Below are 20,529 nucleotides of genomic sequence, written 5' to 3'. Positions count from 1 at the left end.
AGAGGATTATACCTCACTGTACTGAATACATAGTTATTTTTTAAGTTTATTTATTTTGAGAGAGCACGAGTGGGGGAGGGTCAGAGGGAGAGAGAGAGTGGGGGCGGGGGGCGAGAGAGATGGGGAGAGAAAGAACCCCAACACAGGGTTCTAACTCACAAACTGTGAGATCATGACCTGAGCTGAAATCAAGAGTCAGACGCTTAACTGAATGAGTCACCCAGATGCCCCTGAATATACTGTCATTAATTTACTATATCTAAGAGATAATTCTGAAGCAACAATGTCAAAAATGTTAATCTGGATGAGTAAAATGGGTATCAAGTTTATGACTTTTCATACTTTGCGGTACACTTTGAATATTTTATAAATTAAACTATATAATATTCTTAAATGACAAAATAAACTATATGTAGTTATTTCATGACCTTGATATAGGCAAAGATTCAGAAATTTTAAAACACAGAAAATACCACAAAGGAAAATAGTTAGAAACTCTACTGCATTAAAACTGAAATCTATTCAAAACATACTATTCAGGGAGTCAAAAGGCAAGCCAAGAAGATACTTACAACACATAGATCTGCAAAGAACTGATGTCCACAACACATAAAAAACTTCAGTGAGGAAAAAGAGCACATGACCCAAGAGAAAAATGAGCAAAACACTTGAACAGGCATGTCATAAAAGAGAACACCCTAATATTCAATAAATATATAACTACGTGCTAAACAAAGAGTGATCAGAGGAATGCAAATGAAAACCACAAAACCACTTTATCAACAGAATGGCTGCAAGGAAAAAGAGAATACCAAACATTAGCCAAAAAAGAAATGGAACTCTCTTACATTGTAGGGGAAATACAAACTTGTATAGACACTTCTGAAAACAGTTTGGCAGTATCCATTAAAACCAATCACAGGCATACCTTAGTCCTCAGAGCAGCACTCTTAGTAGCGAAAACTAAAACAACTCAACTGTCCATCAACAACAGGATGGATAATCTACATGTAAAATGGATACTATGTGACACTAAGAATGAGCAACCTATAGCAATCAGCTGCAAGAGGGGTAAGGCTCACAAATATATTTAAAAAAAGAAGTCAGACACAGAGCAACAGTAAGTCAGGTTTCATTCAGATGAAGTTTAAGATATAAACAAAAACCAGTTCATGGTGGTAAACAGGAGAGAACAGGAGAATATCCTTGGAGGACTATACCTGGTGGGAGACACAGGAGTGTCTAATTATAGAAGTATTCTCTTTCTCCAGCTGGGTGCTGGTCATATAGGTGTTTGTGAAAATCCACCAAGCTGCCCACTTGTAACTATACTTATCTAAAGGTATGATATACATCAGTGAAAATTTGCCAACAAAAAAAGCACATAAAAAAACCACGGAGAAACATAGAATGTCAAAGTAGGAAAAGCCCTTCCATAAGTCATGAAAGAGTGACAAAACGGGCAAAGGATATGAATAGAGTTTGGAGAAAAGGAAATATAAATAACAAAATGTATGAAAAATGTTCAGGATCACTCATTATAACAGAAATAAAAATTAAACCTACAATGGAATTTCACTGTTTACCTTTCAGATAAAAATGTGACCACTCCCTCTGAAGAAACAGGTTTGACACCTGACAGGATCTCTGTTATCCAGGGCAAGTGCACATGACCATTTGAACCAGCAAACCCACCTCCAGGAAATTATCCTACAGGTATTTGCCAAGGTACAAAATCATACACATATACTGAATAGATGTTGAAAAATAACTTAGGGTACATCCACAAAGAATACTAATCAGTTTAGTCTGCTTTTTCAATATAAAGAAGCATTCTATATACTCATATGGAAAAGATTCCAAAAGTTACAATGTAAAGTTTAAAAAGGATTAGTACAGAACACTAAAAGCACAGAGGCTTCTGTATAAAAAAGAACTGACATACACATTTGCGCGCGCGTGTTTGTATGTGTGAGAAATACCTTCAAAAAGATATCCAAGAAGGTAATATTATAGAAGATCAAATCTAAAATGCCATCAATTGTAAGATGCACAATTATTTTATGGTCCAAATGAGAACAAGGGTCACCAATTAAATTATGACCATATTTCCCTATCACATATAATTGTATTTTATAACTTCTGAAGAACTGCCTTTAGATTTAGATACAAATATCATTTAATCACTATAAAAAGGAAAATCTTTGTAAAATATGTTGTTTCTACATGTGAAGTCTCCATGTAAATCTGCATTAATTCATGTGTTAATGATATAATGATCATCCTCCATGCCATCAGATTTTTTTTTTAATTTTTTAAATGTTTATTTTTGAGAGAGACAGAGACAGACAGAGTGTGACTGGGGGAGAGGCAGAGAGAGAGGAAGACACAGAATCTGGAGCAGGCTCTAGTCTCCGAACTATCAGCACAGAGCCCGATGCAGGGCTCAAACACATGAACCATGAGTTCATGACCTGAGCTAAAGTCAGACTGAGCCAACCAAGCCCCCAAATAGATTTTTTTTTAATGTTTATTTATTTTTGAGAGACAGAGACAGAGAATGAGCAAGGAAAGGGCAGAGAGAGAGGGAGACACAGAATCCAAAGCAGGCTCCAGGCTCTGTCAGCACAGAACCGACATGGGGCTCAAACTCACAAGCTGTGAGATCATGACCTGAGCTAAAGTCAGACGCTTAACCAACTGAGCCACCCAGGTGCTCCCTCAATAGATTTCTTTTTAAAATGCTCTGTTGTCTCTATAATTCCCTTCTAAGCTGGGTGAAAGGGCAATCCTTTGCATGTATCTTAGTAATAAAACTTAGTAATATCATGGTTTCTTCTAATTTTCAGAAATCTTTTTTTAGGTTTTGCTAAGCAGTCCTTCTCACACATCATTGGGTATACAGTTGCTTAACTTGCTTTTATCTAGTCCATCTATATGTATGTATGTTTTTCAATTTATTTCTTTGTATGGAATACAATTACTTTTTAAAATTTACTCATAATTCTGTGAATTTTGACAAATGGCCTAGAGTCTAGCAACTACCACCAAAAGCTGGTTATAGAAAAGTTCTCTCATGCCCCTAAATTCCCTTTGCTGTTCCTTTGTAGTCAAGCCTCCTCATTCTCCCTAATCCCAAACAATCAGTGATCTGTTCTATTATTATAGGATTGCCCTCTGAGTCTGGCTTCTTTCTGGCATTGTAGGGAGCTGCCATGTTCGGCTGCCTCAGGCAAGGATATGTCACTCCCTGAGGGGAGCTCCCTGAATTACAAAGATTGGCTAGGGAAGTGCTATTCCAGATTCAGGGACTGGAGACAGCCAGACTGGAGAAGCCAGAAGAACAAAAGATCAACCGCATTTAGGCTTAAGTGGTGTCAATTGCTCCCCTGCCCAGCACTGCAGTCTGCAAGTCTGGGCTTTCTTACAGATCCTTTAGACTCTGAGCTTGAAACTGCAGTTTCGGTTTCCCCTTTTTTCTAAAAATCACTTGACCCTGTTTCCTAGCAACCAACCTAGGTCAGCTTCCCGCCTCAAACCCTATATAGGTGTGGGTATTTTCTCAATAAACTGAGGCTTGATCAGAAACGCTTGTCTTGCCTTCACTCTCTGTGCTCCCTGTCCTGCCCTGTTCTTACTCCTTCTGGGACGGAACAGACAGAGCATAATGCATTTGAGATACACTCATGTTGTGTGTACCAACTGGGAACTAGAGTTAAGGAGGGGAAGAGAGGAGTAATCCTTAATTGAGAAAGCTTTATTAAAGAATATTAGCTTAGAAGTATTTATTAAAGAATAATAGGGGTGCCTGGGCAGCTCAGTCATTAAGTGACCAACTCTTGATTTTGGCTCAGGTTACGACCTCATGGTTGTGAGATCAAGCCCTGCCTTGGGCTCCCAGCTGGGCATGGAGCCTGCTTGGGATTCTCCTTCTGTCCCTCTCTCCCTGCTCCTCTCCGGCTTGTGTGCACACATGCACGTGCACTCTTTCTCTCTCAAAAAAACAAAACAAAAAAAAAACAATTAGACCTGAGTTACCATATAACACAGTCATTGTTAAATAAATAACAAGATAGAATTCCTACCTGATCATCATCTTCTACAACCACCAGGGTTAATTTATTCTTCTTAAAATCCAATCTGGTTATCTTGGGCCTATAACAATATCAGAACAAAAACCAGATTTCAAATAAGTGTCCTCAAAATTAAAAGAAAATGTCTGTTGTTATTTCCAGCATATCAATCATCTACCTGACGAACTGAAAATGGACTAAGAGGGTCAATTACCCTCTTAGCCTGTACTGCCCACAAAGCTTCTAAAACATATTCCAGATAACAGAAAAAAGCATTCTAAAGCAATATCTCAAATAAAACTGATGCTGCATATATATCAGATAGTACAAATGTTAAGAAAAAAGGAAGATAAAGAAATCCATTTATACATTTTATAAATTCCCAGCCTAAGTACAAGAGATTCTCCAGGCCTGGTGTAGAGCAGCAGCATAGGAACTGGATATAGGAAAGACTATAAAGGTTTTTTAAAGGCATAAATGAAAATAAATTCTTGATTAAGGCCCTCAACTTTATTTTCTGTATCAATTTTGGTTTGAGGAAGTACATCTTTAATCTAAAAAAAAAAAAAAAAAAAAAAAGTTTTTTTTAAACCTCACTTTATGGCCCCCTTTCCAACTGTGTCTCCGACCTGTCCTGAAATCCTCAACAACCTACCACAGGAGAACTCTGTACTTCTACGAACTGTGAATGTCAAAACAATGATACTCTCCTTCTTGCTAACTTTTAAGTATAACTTACACAAAATATAATTGGAAAACATCACTTGTTTACAAGAGCTGTACTAAAAGAGTAAGTGAGTGAGTAACTAAGCCTACCAGGCAGAGCAGGAGGGGAAGAACTAGCACTTAAGTGTAACAAATACTTACACAAGGCCTAGTAAGTGTCAGGTACTCTTGTGTTTTACACAAATTAATTCAACTGATTCTCACAACCACCACAGAGGTGGTACAAAAGACACTTTCTTCAACTCTCTGCCTACAGCACTCTCTGGCCAGAAGTGTGTGCCATCTGCCCACAGGGCAGGCTGGAAGTATCACAGAATTCACACTCAAGGACTGGGCAAATAAATACCCACCCAAACCTCTTTCACCAATCAGGGGACAAGTAAGAAGTGTACTACTCAAGGGTCTCAGCGAGTCCTGAGCATGGATGCCTGGATTCAAAAATATATGAAATCTATCTTCAACTTTGAGGGAAATTAATTTTCAAACCTAAAATTCTATTCTCAGCCTAATTACCAAGAAAGCATAAGAGAAGAATAAACCATTTTAAGGCATTATAGGATTCAATTTATCTCCTACACCCTGCTTTTCTTAGGCAGTTACCTGAGGATAGAGAGAAGAAAAAAACCAAAGCAAAGAGAGGAAAATAATGGGAAGAAGACACACAGGATCTTAGCGGGAAAGACTCATGAAAGCTGCAGAGTAGCCTGAAGAGCAGACAATTCCAACTGGAACAGAAGAATCATTTACTCCAAGCCTGAAGATCTGAAAGAATGTAAGGATAAGACAAAGGCAGGTAACTTAAAGCACTGCGTGGGGTGTCAGAGACTGAGGGGAAAGCCAAACACTCCAGGAAAAACAAAACCCTGTACAGAAAGAAAATGTAATCCCAGTTGTGAGTTCAAGTATTTCCAGGCTGAAGAGAAAGAAAGGGCGATGACCTAGGTCTATCGTACAACAAACTCTCCTGACAGGTGTTTGGACCGGGCTGCACAAGAAAGAAGTTGTTGACGGGGACTGTCCAGAGTTGGCTGCACGAAGCCACACCCAGAGAAGGGGAGGGCAGCAGGGAACTTGTAGGTGAGAAGGGACTCGGAGAGGGGCACTGGGTGTCACGCAATGGCATTCAGCAGCAAGCGGGAAGTCTCCAGGCCAGAGAGTTCTGAAGGGCAGTGGCGGTGTGTGTCTTTTACAGCCACAGGATTTGACACATCTATGACGAACAGATGGCAGATACAGTTTACAGGGGGACGTGCACAGCAGGAAGGCTCTAAATGATTAAAACTCTGCTTATTGGGCCCTATGTAAAGTAACTGGATATATAAGAATTTGAGTTTGGTGCTGGTGGGCTTTGAGCTAACAACCCTGGCGTGCTGCGAAGAAGCAAGCGACCGAGGGGCCCTTGGGCTCGTGCACATGACACTGGTACAGTGTGAGGTTCTGCACTGCCTCTGATACACGGATAACACTATAAACACTACTTCCTGATTTGCTGCTTTTAGAACAAACCATACAAGATGTGAAGAACTTTATTATGGCTACAAAATCGAAGTAAAATCTATCCTTGATATGAAATGAGAATATAATTTTAAACTATGAGTTAAGTTGGGACCCAAAAAGAGAAAGACAGCTTATAAAGAGGGATAAATATCTTCCTCGTACACACCAGGGAATATGGAGTAATGTGATTGTCTGTGAAACAAGAGGTCCTAAAAACAGTGATGTAAGAACTACACGACATGAGAGTGTCTGTGTGAACACAACACATGTAGGAATAAAAAATATGTATCAAGAGATGTTTACTGACATACCTTGAAACTAATGGAAAAATGGATGGAAGAGTTTTAAAAATTACCTCTGGGGATGGGACAAAGGATGGGTAAGGAGCAGGACAGGAGACAGGTGATTTTCATTTATAATTTCTCAGAATTATTTGATCTCCAAACTCTATTTTATGTATTAACTTGACAGAAATGGTTTTACTAAAAAAAATTTTTTTAACAAATGAATAAACAAACAAGTAAATAAATACACATGATAAGTATCTGTAATATTAACTCTGCTTACCAAAAAAATAAGCCAATTTTGGTCTCTCCTTCAAAAACAAGGACTCCTGTTGGGGTTAGTCCCAAACTATAGTCATTCCCATCTCTAGCCTAATTTGAAAAAAAGCAAAAGATGTTAACTTTATTGGCAGAAGACAGATTTCACATTTTCACACAACAGTTTAATTTTGTTTTCACATTGAATTATAGTAACTAAATACAGGTTAATATTAATATGCAAAGTGTTTGCAACAAATAGAAATATCCAAAATAACATTGCCAGGAAAATTCACGCATACATTTAATTCACTGTTAATACCACAGTCTTAAGGTAGGTCATCAATGAAGGTACGTAGGTGAACTTCCACGACAAAGAAAGCTCTCTGCAGATTCTGCCTATGATCTTATTCACTACTTATCACACATTTTTAAAAACACTGCCTTTCTGGGGGCGCCAGGGTGGCTCAGTGAGTTGAATATCTGACCCCTGACTTTGACTCAAGTCATGATCTCAAGCCTTGAGGTCAGTTCTATGCTGACAGCACAGAGCCTGCTTGAGATGCTCTCTCTCTCTCGCCTGCTGCCCCTCCCCTGCACGCACGTGCACACACACACACTGGCTCTCTAAATAAATAAATAAATAAATAAATAAATAAATAAATAAACAAACTTTATAAAGACTGCCTTTCTGAGAAAATTTAGCTTTTTAAACTAGAAATGTTAAATCAATATACAGACTGTATTACAGCTTACCAAAGTCTTCTCAAGCTATAAATTTTCAACTTTGCTTCCTGAATTATTTTAACTTTTAAACAACCTGCTCAGCTTATGTATCCAAGATGATATGAATGTGAAGGCAAAGAATAAAAAGTGGTTTAAAAATCTAAAAAACATAGTAACACCTTAAGAGCACAGATACAGGTTTTTGGAGATTTGGGTTGTTTCTCTTCTTTCTTATACTGAAATGTTATGTGAGATTCTCATATTTAATCTCAACCTTCCAATGTCCCCAGTCCTATGTGCCACCTCCATGCCCTCCCACATACTGAAAAATGTCATAGTTACCTTGAATCTAGAAGAACAAACGTTTTAAAACTCATCACAACACAGTTCTTACCTTGACCACATGCATATCAACGCCATACATTTCTAACCATTTGGCTTTATTCAAGTAATTGGTTTCAGCTTGTGCTGGTGTTTGACCTCTGAAATTTAAAAAACAATTTTAAATAATAATAAATGTAAATTCTATACCAAGGACAGAAACAGAAGAAAAGAAGCACAAAATCATGGCAGTGATGTTAAAGAAAAGTGTGATCAAAAGTCAAATACCTGTATTCCTTCCACTTCTCAAAAATAGCCAGCTCCATCTCTTCAGTCTGAATGGGCACGAATCGGAACTCAGATACAAGTTCAGGACTATGCTCAGCAAGATCATAGTCACCAAGTTCAGCTACAAACATAAGTTCCAGAAAGTTGTATTTTGTTAATTAAGTTTATTTCCTGCTGAATCTTTCTTCAAAATTCATTTTATTACTAAAAACTGCTAAGGAGCACCTGGGTGGCTCAGTCTGTTAAGCGTCCGACTTCAGCACAGGTCATGATCTCATGGTTCATGAGTTTAAGCCCTGCTTTGGGCTCTGTGCTGACAGTTCGGAGTCTGGTGCTGCTTCAGATTCTGTCTCCCTCTGTCCCTGTTCCTCTTCTACTGACTGTCTCTCTTTTTCTCTCTCTCCCCAAAATGAATAAACATTAAATTTTTTAGAAACTGCTAAGATTAGAAAGGTTCTTTCTTAAACTATAGTAATTCATAACATCCAAATCATTCCCAAAAATAAATCTAGCTTAGACTTACAATGTGTCAACATCTATTCACAGGATTATATACTTGTGGTTGGGGGTGTATTTTCAAATAGATGTGCTTCTGTTCATTTACTTCATATCTTATAATGCTTAGCTTTTGAAAACCTCTTTCTAGACTTCCTTAGAATACCTTTTGATCTTATAATGAATAAACAAAACTATTTAGCAACCTTTAAAAAAAAATATTTAGCCAGTTAAGAATCCAATATGCAGAAAGGTGCCTGGGTGGCTCAGTCAGTTAAGTCCAACTTTGGCTCAGGTCATGATCTCATGGTTTGCGGGGTTGACTGAGCCCTCATTGGGTTCTGTGCTGACAGCTCACAGACTGGAGCCCATTTCGGATTCTGTGTCTCCTTCTCTGCCCCTCCTCAGCTTGTACATGTGCTCGCTCTCTCGCTCGCTCTCGCTCTCTCTCTCTCAAAAATAAATTAATATTAAAAAAAAAGAAGACTCTAATGTGCAGAGAGCATGACATCATACACCAATACAAGATACAGTCTCTGTCCTCCTGAAATTGTAAATAGTTAATCCTAAAAAAATTAGTAAAAAATACCTGGGGAAGGGAGGCAGTAGGAAAACATTTGGGCAGGGCACAAATAATTATGTGCCCATCTGTGGTTATCTCTGAACTGTGGGGTTTGGGGAAGAAGAGAAAATGACTAATATTTTATATACTTTAGACATTTTTCCTTTTAAAGAACATTTTACTCACATTTAAAAACTAAAATAGTTCCATTTTTATTTAAAAAACCTAGTTTTGTAGAGGAAAAAAAAATACAGATCTTGAGATAATAAAGCCACAATGCATGAATCAAGCAATAAGCATTTAGGGACGCCTGGGTGGCTCAGTTGGTTAAACGTCCAACTTTAGCTCAGGTCATGATCTCATGGTTCATGGGTTCAAGCCCCATATCGGGCTCTGTGCTGACAGCTAGAGCCTGGAACCTGCTTCAGATTTTGTATCTCCCTCTCTCTCTGCCCCCTCCCCCCCGTTTGCACACTCTCTCTCTCTCAAAAATAAACATTAAAAAAACAAGTATTTAGTAAGCACTACTTTGAATAGTGTTTTGTTAAATACACAAAAATGTAAAGTCATTTTCAAGAAGCACATATCTTGGATGTCATGAAACTTACACAATGAGACAAAGAAAGAACATGAAAAGACAGCTTTTCATGAGATGAAAGTTTTAGAATTCTCAGCCTCACACAGGAATTTGTGAAATACAAAAGGTGTGCTTTCAAGAAAAGATGCGTGCAGTTACACACTTCTGATTATTACAGTGGTAGAGGCATAGCATTTTCAAGCTAGTATCTGTTGGATGTTCTGCAGATGGGAAAACAAATTTTCATTTGTAGACAGATTAGGACAGTGGATGGAGGCAGGTTACACTAGTAACCAATTTGTGAAGTACACAGATTTCCTCCAGTCACCAATCTTACTATCAATAGGAAAATATACCTTTGTAAATAGTGGAAGCACAAAATAAGCAAAAATTAGAATTACCATAAAAACATAAAAGTTTAATCTTTTTATTATCCACACAATTGAAAAATGTTCATTTTTCAGACAAAAAAAAGGCCTCAACAGTATTTCATCAGTATTACAAGGTACAAAATTCTAAGTTCTTTCATTAATTTCATTTATTGGAAAACACTTTCTTCATTGTTAAAATAACCATCAGGAACTTTTAAATATGCTCTAAGTATTTCTTTCATGGATTTGTTTTTAAGAATAAAACTAGGGCGCCTGGGTGGCTCAGTCGGTTAGGCCTCCGAACTTGGCTCAGGTCAGATCTCACATTCGTGGGTTCGAGCACCATGTCAGGCTCTGTGCTGATAGCTAGCTCAGAGCCTGGAACCAGCTTCCAGTTCTCTGTCTCCTTCTCCCTCTCTGCCCCTCCACTTGTCATGCTCTGTCTCTCTCTATATCAAAAATAAATAAAACATTTTAAAAAAAAGACTAAAACTAAAGTAAGGGGTGCCTGGGTGGCTCACGTGGTTAGACATCCGACTCTGATTCCAGCTCAGGTCAGGATCTCCCAATTCTTGACATCGAGCCCGAGCTGGACTGTGCACGGACAGTGAGGAGCTGAGTTTCTCTCTTTCTCTCTCTCTTTGCCCCTCTCTCGCTCACACTCATGCTCTCTCTCCCTCAAAATAAATAAATAAAACTTAAAAAAAGATTAAAACTAAAGAAAGCAAAAATAAAGCTGCAAAAATCTACTCCTATATCCCTGCACTCTTTTCAAATAAAAAAATAGCTGAGGGTCCCCTTATAATATTTAGTGAATTATCAAGTCGACAGCTGTTTGGTTTGAAAAGAAGCTACAAAGAGAGAGCAAATGAAGTGAAAGGGAAGAAAAAGAAGCCAATGTTCTTAAACAAAGGAAAGTAATAGGGTTGGATATTGATACAAGTTAACAATGGTGTTACTTTTCTTGCCCATCACTTTGAATCTTCTGAAATTCTTAACTAAAAACACACAAAAAAGAATTATGTTTTATTCCTAACAGTCGGCGTACGAAATGCTTACCTTGCAGATTATAAGCGGCCAACTGAACTGCCGTATCAAAAGGACACTCTAGCCTGAGACCGAAACACAAATTTGTTAGACAAGTCAACTTTGCAAGGTTCATCTGAAGATAAATGGAAATAATACCTACCATTTCTTTCTCATAATTAACTATGAACTTATTTTCAAAATTATTTTCAACTACTTAATAAAACGTGCTTTACCTTAAATAACTAATACTCACTTTCCACTGAGAATATCTTGTTTTAACTGAAGAACAAATAAATACCTAAGAAAAATAAAAGGAACAAATTTAATTAAATAGAGTAATCTACTATGAAAAATAATCCTACCCTTCTAATGTGAGACAAAACATTCTTAATTACAGAATTTTACCTGAAATAAAATCTATAAAAGAAAAAAATATGAAAAAAAGGGGGGGAAGCAATAAGCCATCCAGAGAATGGCAGCATGTCCATAAGGCGAGTACAGTATAGTCAGCTTAAGATTAAAGGTTTTAAGCAAATTAGTGAGAATGAGTTCTGTGATCTAATTTTACATTATTCTCAGGACACAAACCACCTCATACGTGAAAGGACACAAGCATATATATAACTATGGAGAGTAGCTATAATCTCATTGGTAGAGGGTTCAAGAGAAAACCCTCTAAATGGCCTCAGCAACTCAATTTTTACTTAATAAATAAGTGTGAATGAATCATGGATTTACCATGTACAATCAGTGAATAAATATGAAGGAGGCAAGACAAAATAGAAAGAATTGTATATAACCTACTTAAAGTTTGTTTAAAACTATTCCAGCCAAGTCAGGATTTGGTATTTTTCATCAGTTAGTGGCATTTCAATAGGGAAGGAATGTTAGGAGCCAATGTGAATAAACTCCCCATGGCCAAAGAGAGATCATTTTGAACATCAACAACATAACATCAATAAATATAATGCGGTAACATATTCAAACACATCAGTCCTCTTTAAAATCCATGCGCTGAGGGGTACCTGAGTGGCTCAGTCAGCTGAGCATCTGACTTCAGCTCTGGTCATGATCTCACAGTTTGTGAGTTCAAGACCTACGTCGGGCTCACTGCTGTCAACATACAGCCCGCTTCGGATCCTCTATCCCTCTCTCTCTAAACCTCCCCTGCTCGCAATCACTCTCAAAAATAAACAGAAGTAAATAAATAAATAAAATCCATGTGTTGATGATACTTTAAAAAAAGGAACTCACTAGTTATCTTTAGAGAATGCTAGGGAACCAACTCTTCATTGTGAAAACTGACAAAGGGAAAAAATTCTACACTTAAAAACACTGTCCCAAAATGAAATTCTATTGTCTGAGGTCTTGTTACCAGGGGCAAGAGATCCATTTCATGAGTGGTTTATTAACTGGGAAGAATTATAAACATAATCTTCTAACATCTTTCCCTAGCTGACCAAAACTACTTCACCCCTGTACAACTCTCGAGACTAGTCTTACCGGGTTAGCTCTTCACGAAGATTATTTGGTTCTGAGGAATAAAATTTAACTCGAAGATGCAGACAATAGGGTGAACCAACTGTATAAAAACAAACAAAAAAGCCCTTTAAATTTTTTATATAACTATTCAAACTGTAAAATTTCCCAGTCAGTAAATTTGTCAAAAATAATCTATCGAAGTAGAGAGAAAAGGTAACAGGTTTTGTGGTAATATTTCCCCCACCGAAATAGTGTATGGCTTAATGGAAGCCTTTAATTTAAAGGTTTTAAGTACACCTAACACAAAATGATCAATCACTAGATTTTTAAATGTACCATCATACAGTACTGTCACAATCAGCTGTCCTCCCCAAAATAGATGGCTCTAGATTTAATTCTAACAGTTCAGGGACAAATGCATCAAATATAAGTCTTGACTATGCAATCTAACAGCACTAGAAAGCCTGCCACACTGTAGTTCTTAAAAGGACTAAAGGATGCCTAGCTTATTAACTGCTCATGGCAAATTCCCCCCTCTAACTCTCAGAGGTCCCATTATTTTGTAAAGACAAAAGTCGAGGTGCTCTGAAATCTCTCCTACTACAAAGGACAAGCTGGATTATGACTGAACACTGGTATTTTTCTCTACTACTAGGAATAATACTGACATTTTATGTCAATTGTTTCATTTCAGCATTCTTAAATTTTAAAAGCACAGCTTTAAAGTCTCAAAATATTTTATAGAACAGGGCAGATGCCAAGCAGGAAAAGTCCAACACAATTACTAAAGAAAAGTTAAGCATCTCATGAGAACTCCATCTCCTTTGCAAGATGCAAGCCTTTCTCCAGGAAATAAATTACAAAGCACTTGAACCTAGATTACTATTAACCCTCTATAACTTAGAGGTGATTGGTATATCAAATTGAAGTTATCTTTAAAAAGCAGAGATGATGGGGCGCCTGGGTGGCTCAGTTGGTTAAGCGTCCGACTTTGGCTCAGGTTATGATCTTGCAGTTTGTGAGTTGGAACCCCGCATCAGGCTCTGTGCTGACAACGCAGAGCCTGAAGCCTGTTTCAGATTCTGTATCCCGCCTCTCCCCCCCCCCCCCGCCCCCGCTCCTCCCCTGCTCATGCTCTGTCTCAAAAATAAACATTAAAAAAAAAAAAAAAAAGCAGAGATGCTAAGAAATGCATCTGAAAAACGACTGATTAGGAATCAGAGCTTCTGATATATAACTATATAGAATTAAATTTACTTTTTGTTCACAAGTTTTTCAACACTTACTTTTTACTTGCTTTTTGATGCTCTTTGTACCATCTAACCAGTGCTGAAAATAAAAAGCAAAAATCAAATGTTAAGCAGATGACAGAACTCAACATTTTCATTCTTAAAAGTTAGTTTTCATCATGTTTTTGTTGATAAAAAGAAGGGAATATGAAAAACAAAAGTGAAGATGAAAATGGGGAGAGGATGATCTCCCCAGCATCCGCAGCAAGCTTATGACACATAAGCCAAAAAAAAAAAAAAAGACTTAAAACCAGATATGCAACTTCTTAAAACATTTCCACTCTCTCACAATAACAAGGATGGTATTTTAAATTCTGTCCTTAACTTTCCTGCCCCACCCCCACCCCCACAAAACGTTTCAAAATTGTTAACATGAGAAGAAAAGTATCCTCATACTCCAGTGTCTGGTTCATTCTTGTAATAAAAATGTAAGATTTATTAACAGATCATAACCAAACGTGAGAGGAAATAACAGTGTCATTTAAATTTTACAAAACAGATACTACTGAGAAGTAGTACTCTTTGAAAGAGCCTGCACAATAAAATTAGATCTTTCTCATAGCTAACTCCACCTATTAAATGAAGTAATCTTTTTTGCTCCTTTGCTTTACAAATATAAACTGTTAACACTGTGACCAGCAGACTTCTGGTTTCAAAAGCAATAGCTTTCTGATTTCTGTAACCTCCCCACTCTGAAATGCCCATAACACAAACAGACTTAAGAAGCAATTCCACACATAAACCATTCCAAGCTCACTTCTCACTATTAATCCCTTTACGCCACCGTGTCCTAACAGTAACAGGATGCACTCATCCAACTAAGTTATACAAGGCTGTATTCCCTACACATGCTTACAATTCCGAGCATCCAAAAAAAGAAGGGAGGGCTCTTGTGCTAACTAGTTCACAGAGCTAAGGAATCCAGCTCCAGAAATCCAGACAGGCAGAGAGGGTAAACAAGGCTGCATTGTTAACAGTCTTGTAACAGTTTGCTTTTCTTGCCAAGTATTTGCCTAGCCTCTTCTCTGCAGTCTCCCCCCAGATCCAAAAGTGAAATTCAGAGAGCTGCCAGTGGGTGAGCCAAGTACCCCTGCACATTGAAGTAAGATGTTCAGGAAACATTTCAAAAGGCAATTAAGTACTGTGCAATATTTTCTCTAGATTCCAAGCGTGTAGGCTACTGAGTCAGCCATCTCTCATCTTTGCTTCAAAATTTTATTTTTAAGTACTCTCTTAAGGGCCCAAAGTGGTGCTTACTCGACCTGGAGCCAACATCAAGAGCTGCATGTTCCACCAACTGAGCCAGCCAAGCACCCCAGCCACCTTCCATCTTTTAAGCATATTTCAAGGTAGCAACTGTTCAGTTTTATACATCCCTTCAACTGAATCGTAGGCTGGCCAGCAGAGAGGACACAATTCAATCTTTTAGCAGATAAGACTTCGACCTAATACAGCAGAACAGTCCATCCATCATGGCCAATGCAGCAACTCAATGTCTAATAATCTCAAACTTAACTATGCTAGTACCTACTAGAGCATAATGCCAACCACACACTGGGTAAAAGGTAAAATTAGTTTTTATACCCCAGATCGTCTTCTTTCCACAACATACATCTGGAAGTTGCCCAATCTTCAGGTTTTATCTACTCTACTATAATGAACTGATAGGTGTCTGGCTGATCACTTGCGCAGTCTTACGTGCCTATGGTGATGGAGACTCCTACACCTTGTTAATGAGCACAACTCTTCCAGGAGACAATTTAACAATGCCTTAAACATAATGGTCTTTGACCCAACAATTCTATACCTAGAAATAATGATGGATGGGTGCATATTTATTTACAAGCAATTACGTGAGAGGAAGTTAATGACAACACGTATATTCAACAATAGTGAAGAATTTCAAGATGATACACATGATGCAGCAACTTAAAACAAGGAAAGCAAATACTTAAGGATCTGGAAAAGTACTTACAAATATACTGAATTTTATTTTTTTAATTTTTTTTAATGTTTTATTTTTGATACGGAGAGCGCATGAGGGGGTAGGGGCAGAGAGAGGGGGAGACATAGAATCCAAAGCAGGATCCAGGCTCTGAGCTGTCAGCACAGAGCCTGACACGGGGCTTGAACCCAACGAACATGAGATCAGGACCTGAGCCAAAGTTGGAGGCTCAACCAACTGAGCCACCCAGGAGCCCCTATACTGTTGAATTTTAAAAGGCAGGTTATAAGATACAAATGTTCTGTCAAAATGTACACATTTATATATAAAAACCTGTGTTTTTCTTTTGGACTGAGATAATCTATAACAAAACAGTAGATGACATCTCTAAGTGGCAGATATTGCTGGTGATAGTTTTTCTTCTTTGTGCTTTTGTCTTTTTTTTTTTAACTTATTCTAGAATGAGCATACATTATTTAAAATACTGATGGAACCCTTATCTTAATATTTTATATAAGTAATATATATTGTTTAATTTGGGGGTAGTATTAATGGGTATATGGTCCACAGTGCCTCCACCTCCTACAAGAGCCCACCCCCCATATACCCAATCTCTATCACCACATGCACCACCACTCCTGCCCAACAAGATGTTATTGGTTTCTGATCCCATCCAGAGGTTCTTCAAACAGGGAAGAAGGAAAACAAAAACTGTTTACGTGTGTTGGTTAGAGAGAGAGAGAGAGAGAGAAAAAACACATTAACAATGGATTGAAAATCAACAGACTATCAATTTTCACAGAATAAACTTTGAAGAGTAAAAGAAGGGAGCATTAATGTAAGAAAGACCATGTGCTATTTCAAGATCAATCTATTGTCTTTCTTAGATCATTATAACTTAAAGTTCTTCCTGTTTAAGAACATCTAGGGCTAGTCTCAAAAATACACCGTTTATCTTTAATTTGTACCCTAGTATTCTAAGAAGCACATTAAACATAAAATCATCCCAGTGAGATTAGGATGTTTTCTTCCAAGCAGATATTTTAGTCCCTACTTTACCTACATATATCTGCACTCCCTCAGGATGACCCAAACTCAGATAATGCAACAAACACATTTTAAAATGAAATTTAGTAGCTAGGGAGTTCTGTGTGACGTTCTCCTAGTGAAGGTCTGAGTTCATGCTTGCATATTCTCAAGTCTGTTTTCTTTCATCTCCTCCACATTCCAAGCCCAGGGACTGGAAAATTCAGAGCTCAGAGACAGGCACTGATAGGATTTTTCTTCAATCCAGGTCTTTAGGAGTTGAGTTTAAATTACATCAGAAGATAAAGGTGAGAGCATGCAGATACAGATTCTTGGACATTCAGTGTGAAATGAATACAGGTCGCTTTCCCCATCATACCTTACAAAGGAAACAAGCTCCCTCCGAACTTCCTAATTTTAAAGACTGGTTGATAAACTTAGACATCAAAGGATGTGGGAGGCCACATGTCTTTCCATCCTATTGAACTGGGCATGGAAGAATAATTACTGACTTATGCATATCTTAAAATAAAAATAATATGTAATCACAAGTACAACAGACTGAACCACATCAAACAAAGAATCACCTAGGGAGATCCCAAAACACTAACACATACATGCCCTCATCCCAGTCCTTCAGCCAAGCAGTCTGTAAACAGCTCCTCAAATAAATGATTCCTGACTTCTAACCACCTACACAGCTCTACTAAAAAAGAAATGCCTTACTACTTTCGCTCAAAGAGCAAAGAGTTTAAAACAGAGACGTATTAACTATCTTTCAAAACAACTGCATCTGCAAAAAATATTTCTCCTTAAGGAGCAGAGGCTTATGCTCTGAATTAAAGGCTTGTTTTAAAGACAATTTTAATATTTTGGGTAGTGTTAACATTTTAACCATATCTGTTCTTCCAATCCACGATCATGGAATGTTCTTCCATTTCTTTGCATCTTCTTCAATTTCTTTCATAAGTTTTCTATAGTGTTCAGTATAAAGATCATTCTCATCTTAGAAATTTAACATTTCAAATAATTAAAAAGTTAAAAAATCTTTGCTATAAAAATAGAGAACCAATACACTGCACTGCTGTAATCTAACTGAAAACACTTCAATTTTAATCCTGTATTATACATTAAAAAAATTTTTTTTCATGTCTTTATTTTGAGAGAGAGAGAGAGAGAGAGAGAGAGAGAGAATAGGAAAGAGGCAGAGAGAGAGGGAGACACAGAAATCGGAAGCAGGCTCCAGGTTCTGAGATGTCAGCACAGAGCCTGACATCAGGCTCAAACCCGTAGACTGGGAGATCATTACCTGAGCCGAAGTCGGACGCTTAACCGACTGAGCCCCCCAGGCGCCCCTTAATCCTATACATAATTCTCTACATTATACATTCTTCCTGGGTGTTAACAGTCTATGTTATAGCACATTTCAAAGGAAGACTTAGATAAGCCATTTCCCACCGTGCCTTTCTGTGTATTATTAGTACGCTCTCTAAAAATTCTTAAAAGTCAAAATCACAATGGAAATGTAGGTGAATGGGGCAGATTTTACATAATATTTACTCTCCAGGGACAGAGTACATAATCTATTTTGGAAATACACTTTTTACTGTTTCTCCTTATTTAACAAATACAAGTGTATCTGTGTGTATGTTACAATATATACATATATTTAACATGTTATTTATTTCTCTGTATTTTTCACTCCCCACACTTTACTGAATCCTATTGTTTGTGTTAAGTTCTTGGCTGATATACAATGCAATCATCTGCCAACAGTGTTAGTTTTACCTCCTCCTTTCCAGCCTTTACAACCTCTGTAACTACGTGCTGGCACTTCTATCATGAAATTAAACAGCACTGGCAATGACACCCAAGTTATCATCTTGTCTTTAACAGAAATGTTTCTATCATTCCTCTGTTAATCTAGAGTTGTTGTTGTTATTGTTGCCAACGTAAATAATCAAATATCCATGTAATAAGAGAGCCGAGCTGGGGCGCCTGGGCGGCTTAATCAGTTAAGCCTCTGACTCTCGGTTTCGGCTCAGGCCATGATCTCACAATTTTGGGAGTTCAAGCCCTGCATCGGGCTCTGCATGGATGATGCAGAGCCTACTTGGGATTCTCTCTCTCCCTCTCTTGCTCAAGCTGTCTCTGTCTCTCTCAAAATAAATAAACTTTAAAAAATTAAAAAACAAAAAACAAGAGAAGAGTTACTGGATAATCACCAGGTCTGTTTTCTCTAGAGGCCGCCTAAACAGGTTGTGTCACATGTCCACTAAGCACTGAGAAATTGAAAAAGGTACACCTTCTAGGGGCGCGTGGGTGGCTCAGTCAGTTGGGCCTCCAACTTCGGCTCAGGTCAGATCTCACATTCGTGGGTTCGAGCCCCGCGTCGGGCTCTGTGCTGACAGCTAGCTCGGAGCTTGGAGCCTGTTTCCAGTTCTGTGTCTCCTTCTCTCTCTGCCCCTCCCCCTCTCGTGCTGTGTCTCTCTCTGTATTAAAAATAAATAAAACATTAAAAAAAATTTATAGAAAAAGGTACACCTTCTAAAGCTTGGATGGAGCTACACAGACAGAAGGTCAATTCTATATAAGCCGAAGTCTGTTATGGGACTAGCAAGAGGGGCTTAACAGGCCACCAAAAGAAAAAAACCACTTGATAAGAATTCTAGACCTAAGTACTACTTCACAACCTCAGATAACACGTCTCACACTCTGTGCCTACAGTAGCTGAAAGCTGAATTCAAAACCTGGACTAAGAACTGAACTAATTAACTCTGATCTTGAATTTGCTAACAAGGTCATCGACCACTGCGGAGCCTGCTGGAGACTTTCATTCTCTGCCCCTCACTCTGCCTCTTCCTAGCTCATGTATGTGCCTACGCATGCTCTCTCTCTCAAAATAAATATGCTTAAAAAAATAAAGTGGCTTTAAATGTCCATCAGTGAATGGATAAAGAAGATGTAGTATGTATATACAATGGAGTATTACTCGGCAACCAAAAAGAATGAAATCTTGCCATTTGCAACTACATGGATGGAACCTGAAGGTATTATGGTAAATGAAATTAGTCAGAGAAAGACAAATATCATATGACTTCACTCATATGAGGACATTAAGATACAAAACAGATGAACATAAGAGAAGAGAAGCAAAGATAATATAAAAACAGGAAGGGGGAACAAAATATAAGAGACTCTTAAATATGAAGAACAGAGGGTTCCTGGAAGGATTGCAGGAGGGGAGATGGGCTCAATGGGTAAGAGGCATTAAGGAATCTACTCCTGAAATCATTGTTGCACTACATGCTAACTAATTTGGATATAAAATTGAAAAAAATAAAAAATTTAAAAAAATAAAGATTTATCTAGAATTCATTCTGAATAGCTTTCATTTACCAGCTGCTGCTCTTCTCATTCAACTCAAGACACAGCAAAAATGGAAACAAAAACTAAATCTTACTTGAATTTAATTTTGATGCCTAGATTTCTAGGCATTGGGAAGAATAAACTAGAAATAAAAAGAGTACAGATTAAAAGTTCAGGGCACCTGCCTGGCTCCATCAGGGATGCATGTGAT

The 20,529-nt window shown here is 37.8% G+C and overlaps 1 protein-coding gene across 5 annotated transcripts in view; it reads right to left on the bottom strand.

Annotated features, from left to right (window-relative positions):
- EPB41L5 (erythrocyte membrane protein band 4.1 like 5) overlaps positions 1-20,529 on the bottom strand; it is a 122,989-nt gene that overhangs the window by 81,857 nt on the left and 20,603 nt on the right. For all 5 annotated transcript variants that reach the window (XR_003906706.1, XM_029934713.1, XM_029934714.1 and 2 more), the window contains exons 4-11: positions 13,976-14,018; positions 12,711-12,789; positions 11,461-11,505; positions 11,238-11,290; positions 8,174-8,294; positions 7,959-8,046; positions 6,864-6,952; positions 4,086-4,155 (exon numbers count right to left, since the gene is read on the bottom strand). Coding sequence is in view for 4 of the 5 variants with exons in the window: in XM_029934713.1 (XP_029790573.1) it covers positions 4,086-4,155; positions 6,864-6,952; positions 7,959-8,046; positions 8,174-8,294; positions 11,238-11,290; positions 11,461-11,505; positions 12,711-12,789; positions 13,976-14,018 (588 nt within the window). In the remaining variant the exon portion in view is untranslated. The remainder of the gene's footprint in view (positions 1-4,085; positions 4,156-6,863; positions 6,953-7,958; positions 8,047-8,173; positions 8,295-11,237; positions 11,291-11,460; positions 11,506-12,710; positions 12,790-13,975; positions 14,019-20,529) is intronic.

This window comes from Suricata suricatta, chromosome 3, assembly GCF_006229205.1.
Source record: "Suricata suricatta isolate VVHF042 chromosome 3, meerkat_22Aug2017_6uvM2_HiC, whole genome shotgun sequence".
NCBI lineage: Eukaryota > Metazoa > Chordata > Mammalia > Carnivora > Herpestidae > Suricata > Suricata suricatta.
This window is presented reverse-complemented; position numbering and strand designations above follow the sequence as displayed.